Below are 10,984 nucleotides of genomic sequence, written 5' to 3' on the forward strand. Positions count from 1 at the left end.
GGGCCGCCCGGCGCGTCCCACTGACTCGGGGTTCTGTGTGCTCCCTCGCACAGGTGAGGCTGCCGGCCATTCACACGAAGCCCCCCAGCAAAGCGGGGACCCCGCTGGGCCCCAGGGACCCGGCAGGAGGGAGACTCTCCTTCCCACCCATGTGAGTGCACGGGCGGCGCCCACGCAGTCCGGGGCCCATCGGGGTTTGGTCTGAGGTCCCCGTGGCAGCGGTGACGGCGAGGTGGCCCCCACAGCCCGGCCTGCTTGCCTCCTGTCTGTGCCCTGCATGGGCACTGTCCCCGCCACGTCTTTGTCCAGCGGCCTCTCGGTGTGGACGCCGGACTCCCCGACAAGCCGCTCTGTGCGCTGTGGGTCCTGCCCGAGAGCCTCGCCCCTGCCCGCGTGCTGCTCGGTCCTGACGTAGTGTCGCGAGGCCCGGCCCTGCCGGCCGAGCTGCGTTCTCTGGCTCTGCTTTGAGCTGGAAAACCTGCAAGGTGCTCGGGCATTTTAATCTCCCAGCCAGAGGGTGAGGTCCCGAGGCCCCACTTCCCTCCCGCTGCTTTCCCAGGACCCTAGGTAGAGCTGGGGTGGATGCCGGCCACTGTCCAGTTCTTCACACAGCTTCTCGTCCAGTGCGGAGAAAAACGAGCCATCAGTTAGTTACCTTGTCTGTGACGGACACCATGAGAGCACCACGCTCAGACGGGGGTTGAGGGGGAAGCCGCGTAGATGTGTGTGTGTGGTCACCACGCTCAGACGGGGGTCGGAGGGAGGCCGCGTAGATGTGTGCGTGTGGTCACCACGCTCAGACGGGGGCAGGGGGGAGGCCGCGTAGATGTGTGCGTGTGGTCAGAGGTGGCAGCGACGCTCATGACTACGGCGGCGTCCACGGGGGACGCCAAGCTCCAGCCGCGTCCACACCGGGCCGGGTTCCGATGAGGCCTGCACAGATGCGGACGCGAGTGACGGGGAAAGCAGAGCGGGGTCCCTGACGTGGGCACAGAGGAAGCCGTTCGGAAAGCTCCTGCTGCAGAGTGACAGGCCGGGCGGCCAATGCCACCCAGGGAAGGGGCGGGGTTTTCTGAGCAGGAACGTCGGGACAAAGGTAGACGGGTTCTTGCCATGTACGAGGAAGACCTGGAAGTGTGCTGAGTCGGGCTTAGAAATGGCGGGAGAGAAACAGAAACAGAGAGAGAGAGACAGAGAGAGAGAGAGAATTTTATTTCTGTAAAAGTTGATACCTGCCTGTCTTTTTTATAATGCAGACTGAAAACTTTCCCTATCATGTACCATGAGTTATCCAGATATATGTTATATATTATAATATCTGTAAAATATCTCTGTATATCTCTATCTATCTATCATCACCTCATCTATCTACCTACCTATCATAGGGTAGAGTGGAGGAGCAGTGAGAGAGACAGAGAGACAGAGAGAGAGAGACAGGGACAGAGAGAGACAGAGACAGAGAGAGACAGATGGCGAGAGAGACAGACAGAGAGAGAGACAGAGAGACAGAGAGAGAGATAGACAGACAGACAGACAGATCTCCATCATGTCCTGAGGGACAGCAAGCCCCTGATTTACTGTCCGCCTGTCTGCCGAGCAGCCTTCGGGAAGTTCATCAACCTTCATACTTAAGTCTGATGTTGATTTTTCTCTTCTTGAGGCCTGGCCTGAAAACGGGTTCACCCACAAACTTTTCCAAGCTTATCAGCAATGGCTACAGGGACGAGTGGTTACAGCAGCGAGGCCACGCAGACGAGGGCGCCCCGCAGGTGTCCGGAGCACCCGCGACGCCCCAGTCCCCGCGGGACCCTGCAGAGCGCGAGGAGGCCCAGCAGCCGCCCAGCCCCGAGGCCCCCCAGGGCCCCCAGGCCCCTGCAGAGGCTCAAGGTGAAGTGCGCCCAGACAGCCACGCACCCCGAGGCCCGCTCGCTGAGCTGGCGCCGCTTTCCCCGTGTCATTGTGGGTCTGTGACGAGCGCTGTAAAAGCCGTGTCACACACCTGTGGGTGCCACGGTGACAGGTGCACACGAAGACAGCGTGTGCTTTGCTTCCCCCTCTATTCAGATGAATAGCGAAAGTCACGGTCCCTGTGGCTTCCCCTCCAATCCCCCCAATGCTGGTGTGCCAAACGACACACGCACCAGGTACTGTCACTTTTAGTCTCCCGGATCCGAAAGACGCCGACCCGCAGCGCTCGAGGTCTGCGCCGGTCCTTGGACAAGAGCGCGCAGTTGAACTCGAAGCCCCCACTACCAGCATTTCCTAAACTCCGCTTTGGACTCTGGAACCTCTGGTTAGAGGTTCAGGACGCTGTTAGCTTCGAGTTTCAGCAGCCGGTCACAGGTGGACTGGGTCTCACTCTGGGCACCGTCCACTCTGAGATGACACGCACGGGGTTTAGTTTCTGTGGCTCCAGGAATTATTACCTTTGCCAGGAGGCAGCTCATGTTACTCTCGAGGCTTCATTCCTTGGCTTAGGCAGGGAGGAGGCACACTCTGCCCTTTCCAGCATCAGGCGTGTTTCCTGAGACACGTCGTAAGCGTGACCCTCGGTGGCCTTTCCACATCCAGCTCCCCACTCCGGGGGCAGCGCCTCCGCCAGTCAGGCCCCATGCTGGCCCGGCCCATTCTGTGGGTGACACACCCTCTTGGAGTCCATCGTCTTGGTGGCCACAAGACAAGTTCACCCCCGGTGAGCCCCACAAAGGCAGTCGTGATGTCGTGTCTTGGGACTTACCGTTTTAAGTGATACAGCCTTTCACTAATTCTTTAATTACTGAAACTACTAATTCTTTTAATACTGGTCTGTTTCATTAAATTGAGCAACTGATGTGCTTGTTCTTTATTTCAGAGTCTTCTCCAGCAAGTGAGTATTTGTAGAGACACCAACTTGCATTGAAATACTAAAATGTCCCCCAGAGAAATCGATGGACAGTTTTCAGACCAGCAGTGGGGCCCTGGGCAGCGGGGGCCCTGGGCAGCGGGGCCCTGGGCAGTGGGCCACCCCTCTCCAATCTGCAAGCGTCCTGACTGCAGAAGCCGGCCGGCCGCGCTGTCAGAGAGTCAGAGTTCTAGACGCACGATTTAGGGGCAGCGGAAGAAGAACCACTTACGTTGTCGCAAGATCATTTTGTCCTTTTATGCACATTACACAAAACAAAGCACAGTCTAGTTGGGAGACGTGCATCGTGTCCCACGATGGGACAGATGCGGGTCTAGGTGACGGAAGACCGACGTGAAAAGCCCGCGGCTGGGAAACCAGAACGCGGAGGCCAGGGGCTCACCGGCGTGGGATGGTTTAGGATTTTTAGCATAATTTTTCTGCGTGGTGTTCCGTAGATAGAATTTGCTTTGCCACCGACGAAACATAGGACCTAGTCAAGGAACTGTCGTTGGACAGCTGTATAAGCCTGTCAACTTCGATCGGGAAATAAGTCAACGCACGTGTTCTCTCCGTGCATCTCAACGAGCAGCCAGACCTGCCTCACCTCAGGGGAACACTCCCCGTTCACGATCAGGGAACCAGGACGTGAGCGGACGATGGCGAGGTCCAGAGCTGCAGACGGCTTCTCCGGAGCGTTCCGGGTGGAAGGGGCGGGCGTGCTCCGGCTCGGCTGTTGTTCATCGAGGGAAAAGGCGAGACGCACAGGCGGTGGCACAGGCGGTGGCACAGGCGGCAGAGGAGCAGCGTGTGCGGCCGCTGTTAGACGGGACGGGAATTCCGGCGCGGGCAGGGCCCGAATTTCTGAAGTGACACCTTGGTGACCAGAGAAGGCAGGTCTGCCCGAGAATCCCGTCCTGCAGACCACGTCTTAACATTTCTTTCCCTCCTCAAGACCCAGGATGATTTGTTTCTCACCGCGGTTTCTGCGGCCGCTCCAGAAGCGCGTGGCCCGCCGGACGCAGGCGGCAGGCGCCTGGCACGGCCCGTTCTCTGACAGCCGGCATTAGTGCAGGTGCACGGGACTCGGCGTCCGCAGACGAGAGCCAGCGGCCCCCTTAGGCTGAGCCACCTCCCAGCCGCCCACACGGCGCGGACGTGGTGCCCACCCCGTGGTCCGGCTGAGCGCCTGGGGGTCACAGAGCCCCTCAACACGTGCGTGCCGACCCGATCCACTGCGGTCTGGCCGGGCGCCAGTGGGGAGGGTCCCCAGCCTACGGTCTGCACCTGCGGGCGGAACCGTGCGCTCAACTTCCCAGTAGACTTCAGGAAAAATCCTTACACGCATGCACAGAAACCTGTGTTTTCTTCCATTTAAAATTAATGGTTAAATGTTTTAATTTATGAAACGCCACCTCGCCTGTCCGCTCAGTCACCAGCTGACGTGTCCGCCTTCCGTTGCAGGTCGCGCAGCCTCTCCGCCCGCCCCGGCGCCCGCCCCGGAGCCCCAGTAGACCCGAGGCAGGCAGGCGGCGCTCAGGGGTGCTCCCGCGGCTGACTGTCACAGCTCCCCCGACACGGCTCCCGGCACCGTCCTGAGCACGGACTCGTGAGAGGGTTTCTCAGCAGATCGGACGTCACCGTCGCACAGGGGGGGTCGGGGGTGGGTTTTGCTGCCTGCGTTTCTGGGACGCGAGGTGGCCCCGCTGTCCTGGCACGGCCTGTGTCTTGGGACCAGCCACTTCCTCCCCGTCAGCTGACGTCACCGGCCGCGTGTCCCTCCCACTGGCATCCCTGCTGAATCTGTCGCTGAGACGAGACCAGGAGAAACTCGCAGACTTTTCCATCGTTTGGCCCTGGAGCCTGTGTAGAAATAATTTTTCTGTTACAAAAAAAATAATTCCAGAATATTGTGATCTAGTTTATATTAAGAAAAAGCTTAGTTTATTATGCCTTAAAGTTTTAAACATTTAGTACTAAAGCATTGGAGCATGTACTTGTTTTAAATTTTTGCTCGTATCATTTTACATAAAGTGAAATCTCTAATATTAAAAACCATTTATTATTTTTATCCTTTAAGTAAAAATACGTATAATTTTAGTGTTTAATTTAGCCTTCACAAAAATTTATTAATAATCGGATTGAATTCTCTTGTTTTATAAATTGTTACTGTTTACATGCAAATAATTAGCACTAAAATGTGATTTTATATTTTGTACATTTAATTCGATAGTAAAATAATAATTTTCTGCTGGAAGATTTTCAGAAAGCTAAATAAGGTCACAGATATTTTCGTGTCTTTCGCAAAGTAAACTTATCATGAGCTTGCTCACCTAAAATTTAGACGTTTTAAGTTCTTCAAATGAGAGACTTCCTTGGGCACATGCATCTGGACGGCTTGGCCAACGGTTAGCATGGGGAATACGCAACGTGGGAGAGAAGGTGAGGGGCGATGCGCTTGAGTAAGGGGACGCGGCATCGTGGCAACGTGGGAGAGGAGGTGAGGGGCCATGCGCCTGAGTAAGGGGGCGCGGCATCGTGGCAAGACGTCTGCCTGTTTTCTTCCTTCCCCTCTTCTGTCCTCCGCCGCAATTCCAACCTCATTCTCAAACGCCCCCATTCGAAGGAAAAACCCTTAGGAGCAGATGTCCGCAGCTTACGACTCCTTAATTCTTTCTTACGTGATTGGCGTAACAGACACCTGTGGATGAGAGAGAGGACAACATTTGGAGCGAGGACCCGCGGTCAGACCTCGGCTCCGTGTCGGGCGGCCAGGGTCCATCAGTGAGAAAGCCATTCCCGCAGTGAACTTTCTGCTTGTAAATGCAACACACACACGTCACGAAAACAAAAAGCTTGCAAATTCCATGCACCACTTCTGACGTAAATGACTTGTTTCCAAAAGATAAAAATATTGCAACGTCATATTAAATAAAAATTGTCAGTTAAAACCCACAGTCCCCACGCTTAGTTAAATATGCATTTTGCGTTACGTGTGCCCACGTGCACGCGCAGCCTCCCAGTGCCCCGACATTTCCGTGGGGACGTCTGGCGACCTCACTCACCACAGCATTAGCTCGTGGAGCTGGGCTCTGAGCCCCTGCCCCGCTGTCGGAAGCGTAGGCCACTCCCCTGCAGGGCTGTTGCGGGCACCGGTCAGTGGTGGGAATGGAAAATGGGATCGGTGGGTGGAAGTGAGGAGGGACCCTCAGGCAGAGGTTCCGGCCGAGCCCGCACTCGGGACCTTCGCTGATGGCCGGCCAGGGTACCGGGGCATCGGTACCGAGGCGTCGTGCGTGGGGAATGTGACCAGGCACCAGGCGCCTTGGTCTCAGCTCGTGCTGCGAATCCAGAATCGACAGACCGGGCAGTTCACAGACTATCGACATTTATCTCTGTCAGGTCTGGGGGCCGTAAGCCCGAGCTCCAGGAGCCAGCAGGGTCGAGCTCCCGCCCGGCTCCCTGTCACCGCCTCACGCAGTGGACGGGCGGAAGGGAGCAAGGTCACGGTGACATCCAGCCCTCGCACCCCTGAAGGCCCCGCCTCCTAACACCATGGACTTGTGGGTAGGGCTTCGACAAATGAGTCTGGGGGCACAGATATTTGGTCCATAACGCTAAGGATGGGAGATATTCACTAAAACGACTCAGCGGGATTTTTGAGATCCGGACCCGCAGGCAGGAGGTGGGGCCCAGCGAGAAGGAAGACTTGGGAGCCTGGCTCAACTGTGGTCCGAGGAGAGACGGTGCCAGGACCCGATTAATCCACAGGTTTTCGGTATTTCCTATCGAAATCCCAGTATGGTCTTTGCAGACGTAGACAAGCTTATTCTAAAATTTACATAGAAAACACAGGCCTAGGACCAGCTAAACCAACCTAATCAAGAAGAAGCAAGTAGGAAAATCACTCAGCCCAGTACAAAAATCCACATGGCCTCCCGGTTATAAAACACTGCAGTGTTGACACATCGGTGACTAGAGGAGAATAGAAAACCCAGAAATGACCTCGCGACCGTGCTCGACTGATCCCGGCAAAGGCACAGTGGACGAGGAACAGCCTCCCGACACGTGATGCTGGACCACTGGACAGAGACAGAACAGAAGCTTTACCCACCCGTCACACCTAAAACCGAATCATGAACTTCGCTGTAGAACGTCAGATTATAAAGCTTTTATTCCTAAAAGCTTTATAATCGACAGCGAAAGTGAGATCTAGCTAGACAAGAGAAAGCCGATAAATCGATCATCAAAACAAAAACCATGTCTGCGAAAGCTCGCGAGATGTGTAAACAGACAAGCTACAGATTGGGGAAAAATATCTGCAAACGACGTAGCCAACAAAGAACTTGCGTCTAGAATACACGAAGATTTTATAGGAATAAAAGCTTTATAATCGACAGCGAAAGTGAGATCTAGCTAGACAAGAGAAAGCCGATAAATCGATCATCAAAACAAAAACCATGTCTGCGAAAGCTCGCGAGATGTGTAAACAGACAAGCTACAGATTGGGGAAAAATATCTGCAAACGACGTAGCCAACAAAGAACTTGCGTCTAGAATACACGAAGATTTTAAATCTCAACAAGAGCAGCAGAAAAAACAAGCAGTCCCGTTGGAAAATCGGGGAAAGACACGAACAAAAATTTCACCAAAGAGAGTAACGGACGTCGATAAGCGCTGCAGAGACTCAGCATCAGCAGCCACCAGGGATGCACAAGCGAACACCACGCCGAGACCCGATCCCGGCCAGCAGAAGGACGGACAAGCAAGGACAAGCAAGGACACCAGCCACTGGTGAGGCTTCGGAGAAAACGCATCTCACACCCGATTCCTGTGGGAACGTAAATATGACGCCCGCCCGGGGAAGCAGTCTGGCAATTTCTCGTAAGATTAAATACGTAATCACCACACAACCCGGCAACGACTCTCCTGGCGTTTTCCCAGACAAATGAACACTTTCGGTCACACAAAACCGCGTATGTTAAGCTTCACGGCAGCTTTATTCTCAACAGCCTCAAACTGGAAACGGCCTGGGCATCTCTCAGCAGGTGGACGGCTGGGCAAAGTGGCTCCTGCACGTTGTGGGACACAGCTGGGCAACAGGAAGGAGCCGGCCCCTGGCAGGTGTGATGTGGACGGAGCTCCCGCGGATCCTATTGGGTGGGAGAAGTCGCTTCCCACGGTGTAGACGCTGCATGTTCCCGTGTGTATAGTGTTTTTAAAATGACACATTTAAAAATGCTGGGCAGGTTGGTGGGTGCCCGGGCTTAGGGGCGGGGGTGGATGTGGGGATGTGGGGAGGGAGGTGGGCGTGGCTGTCAGGGTGACATGGGTCCTCTGGGTTGTGGGCCGTGGGGTATCTTGATCGTGGTGGCACACACGTGACCGTGCCGTACAGAGTCAAACACAGGATGAGGGGAGACCTGGGGGCCCTGGGGAGCGCTGGGGGGCCGTGTTTGTGTCCCGCCCCAGTCTGACGCCCTCTCTGGTTCTGCACGATGTCCCCAGGGGGGAACTGAGTCGGGGCTACGGGTGATCCCTGCATGATCTCTTACGACTCTGTCTAGTCCGTCAGAGCACACCGGGCGGCTCACGAACACAGACACTTATTTCCCTCAGTTTGGGAGGCTGCGCGTCCGTGATCAGGGCGCCGGCAGACTTGGTGTCCGGTGAGAATCCCCTTCCCGGTTCACTGTGTCCTCGCGTGGCAGAAGCGGTGAGGGCCCGTCTGGGGTCTCCTCTAAGGGCACTGAGCTCATGCATGTGTGAGGGCTCCACCCTCCGGACCGAGGCACCTCCCGAAGGCCCGCGTCCTGCTGCCCTCACTTAGGGGGGGGTGATTTAATGTGTGAATTTGGGGGACATTCAGTCCAGTCTCATACAGTTATCTCAGCAAAAGTTCAGTTTTCTCAATAAAAATTCCATTCAATAATTGCAATGGGGCAATGGTCTGGAATTTGGGGGCACTGGGATGGGGCCGGAGGGCAGGGCTGGCTCTCGGGCGGGTGGCCTTTCAGTTGGGACTAAATGAGGAAGAACAGGCCGCTCGGGCCGAGTGACCAGCGCCAAGCACACAGGCCTGAGCAGGAGCTCGGTATGTTCAGAGGACCTTAGGGTTGACGGACAGACGGACGGAGGGGCGCTGGTGGGGGCGGGGCATGGTCACCTGAGGGCACTCAACCCTCGCAGTGCCCCCTCCCCCCCATGTTTCCTGAGCTGGTTCCCTGCTGCCCTCCCCAAAGGGACCGGCCGATCTCAGTTCCCCCTGCACGTGTCTGAGGGTTATCTGTGGCAGCCTCACCTGCTTTTAAAAGCAGCAGCCCTCGCAGGGGTGTCTGGGGTGCTGGCTGGTTCTACACAATGAGTGACAGCTGGAAGGATACGGTAATTTGACGAGAACCCACCAATCACTCCGCACTTTGCGCCCTGCCTGGCCTGCAGGCCCTGCAGAGTCTGCCTCGCTCGCATCCAGTAGCTGGAGGTCAGGTGGACTGCAGCTGCCTGCAGAAGGCCAGCGCGGCGAGCCACAGGGCCAGTGACAGCAGGGGGGTCGCGGTGGGCTGAGCGCCGGGGGTTGGGGGGAGGCTCCCCTCGCTCGTGAGTGGCGGGGAGTTCCCACGCCAGGCGATGCCTTAGAAGGGAGGCCGCCAGGTGGGGGGCGGGTGGAACCAAGTGCCCATGGGCCAGGGGCCGCACGGGGCCGAGTGACGCTGCGCACCCTCCTGTGTCCTCTGCGTTCGGTGTCCCAGAGGCCCTGTGCCTACCTGCTGGGACGTCCCCCTTAGGTGACCACAGCATCTGGCCAGCGACGCTCCTGCAGGTGAAGACCAAGAGCGCAAGGCGTCTCGCGTCCAGCTGGGGCTGGGGCCACTTGTCACTGTTCCAGTGCGTAGTCTGAGTCCCGCTGTGACAAAGGTGCCTGGCCTCCCACAGGTGACGCCGAGCGCCTTTCTCCTCCATTCTGCCTCATTCACGATCAAAACGCTGGCCGTGGCCGTGAACTGCGTGGGTCCCTGACCCACTGGCCAGCCTGCGGCTGTGACAAACGCCGTTCCTGAGGTTTCTCCCGCCCCGGACAGCCCCTGGGACGGAAAGGGAGAGCAGCGGGCACCCGGGACCGGACGAGCCAGAGCAGCGAGGAGAAGCCTCAGTGAAGGTCTCTGAAATAGTCTCAGCTTGGGGAGATTTCTGGTCATCGGAATCACTCTGGGTTCTGGGAGCCTGGAAGGACTGGGTGTCATTCTTCGGTGTGGCCGGCCTGGGCTGAGTGACCCATCCTGGGATGGCCTGGCCTGGCCTGAGGACTGTGTCCGGGGCTTTTCTGCCTGTAGCAGCTGCTGCAGGGGGTGGGGGCCTGTTGGGAGCTCGGCTCAACAGCTGTGGTTTATAAAGGGCCGGGCGCAATTTTGTTTCCAGACAGCCACATTCACAGTTTTGCCTTGACAACTAAGTCTTCAGCCTTCACCTGTCCACTTCACCTGCGGCCTCGCGGAAATGAAGGACAGCGTCAGCGTCGAACACCGGGCCACTGCGGCCCCTTCCCAGTCCCGGGCAGAGCGCTGCCTCCTGCCTGCCCTCTGGGGGGAGCTGCAGGGCCGCGGGGGTCAGCAGCTGTCTGGGTTGGGCCGTTCTGCAGTCACAGCCGGTGACCAAAGGGATGAGTCACTTCCTCTCCCTGCGCCGGCGGCTCCCGGCGTTCCCGCAGCTACTGAGCTCCCGGGGGTCAGGAAGGTCCCAGAAACACGTCCCAAAGGGGAAACCGAGGCCGGAGAGAGCAAGGACCACAGCGGCCACGGCCCGGGCCCATTCCCGACCCCGCCCTGGGAGGCCCCGCAGTCTTTCTCGCGGCCCGTCCACCCGGCGCTCGGGCGGGACACCTGCAGACCGACCTGCGCTCCGGCGCGAGCCAGCGGCGACGGTGACGGTGGGTGGTCGTCTGCCATAGGTGGGAGGGAACTGGGTGAGAGGGGCTGCGAGTGGCTTGGCAGGTCCCCGGGGTGGGCCAGGTGTCGCGCCGCGGGCGTCCGCGGGGAGGAAGGCGGGGCGGGCGCGGTCGCAGACTGGGATCCGAAATTCGCTTCGCTCTTGGTCACGTCCCGGGACC

At 57.6% G+C, this 10,984-nt stretch overlaps 2 protein-coding genes across 3 annotated transcripts in view; both read left to right on the forward strand.

Moving 5' to 3' along the window:
• Nucleotides 1-5,220, forward strand: part of CUNH7orf57 (chromosome unknown C7orf57 homolog) — a 9,540-nt gene extending 4,320 nt beyond the window's left edge. Inside the window, exons 3-6 of the mRNA XM_015589038.2 lie at nucleotides 2-151; nucleotides 1,661-1,887; nucleotides 2,852-2,866; nucleotides 4,346-5,220. Of these exons, the coding sequence (XP_015444524.1) occupies nucleotides 2-151; nucleotides 1,661-1,887; nucleotides 2,852-2,866; nucleotides 4,346-4,395 (442 nt within the window). The 3' untranslated portion in view covers nucleotides 4,396-5,220. The remainder of the gene's footprint in view (nucleotide 1; nucleotides 152-1,660; nucleotides 1,888-2,851; nucleotides 2,867-4,345) is intronic.
• Nucleotides 5,221-10,332: 5,112 nt separating this feature from the next.
• UPP1 (uridine phosphorylase 1) overlaps nucleotides 10,333-10,984 on the forward strand; it is an 18,190-nt gene continuing 17,538 nt past the window's right edge. Inside the window, exon 1 of one of the 2 annotated variants that reach the window (XM_006911486.3) lies at nucleotides 10,333-10,804. In XM_006911486.3, the coding sequence (XP_006911548.2) occupies nucleotides 10,375-10,804 (430 nt within the window). In that variant the 5' untranslated portion in view covers nucleotides 10,333-10,374. The remainder of the gene's footprint in view (nucleotides 10,805-10,984) is intronic. The other variant, XM_015589041.2, reaches the window with a different exon arrangement.

The sequence above is a fragment of the Pteropus alecto genome, unplaced genomic scaffold (genome assembly GCF_000325575.1).
Source record: "Pteropus alecto unplaced genomic scaffold, ASM32557v1 scaffold214, whole genome shotgun sequence".
NCBI classification, from domain to species: domain Eukaryota; kingdom Metazoa; phylum Chordata; class Mammalia; order Chiroptera; family Pteropodidae; genus Pteropus; species Pteropus alecto.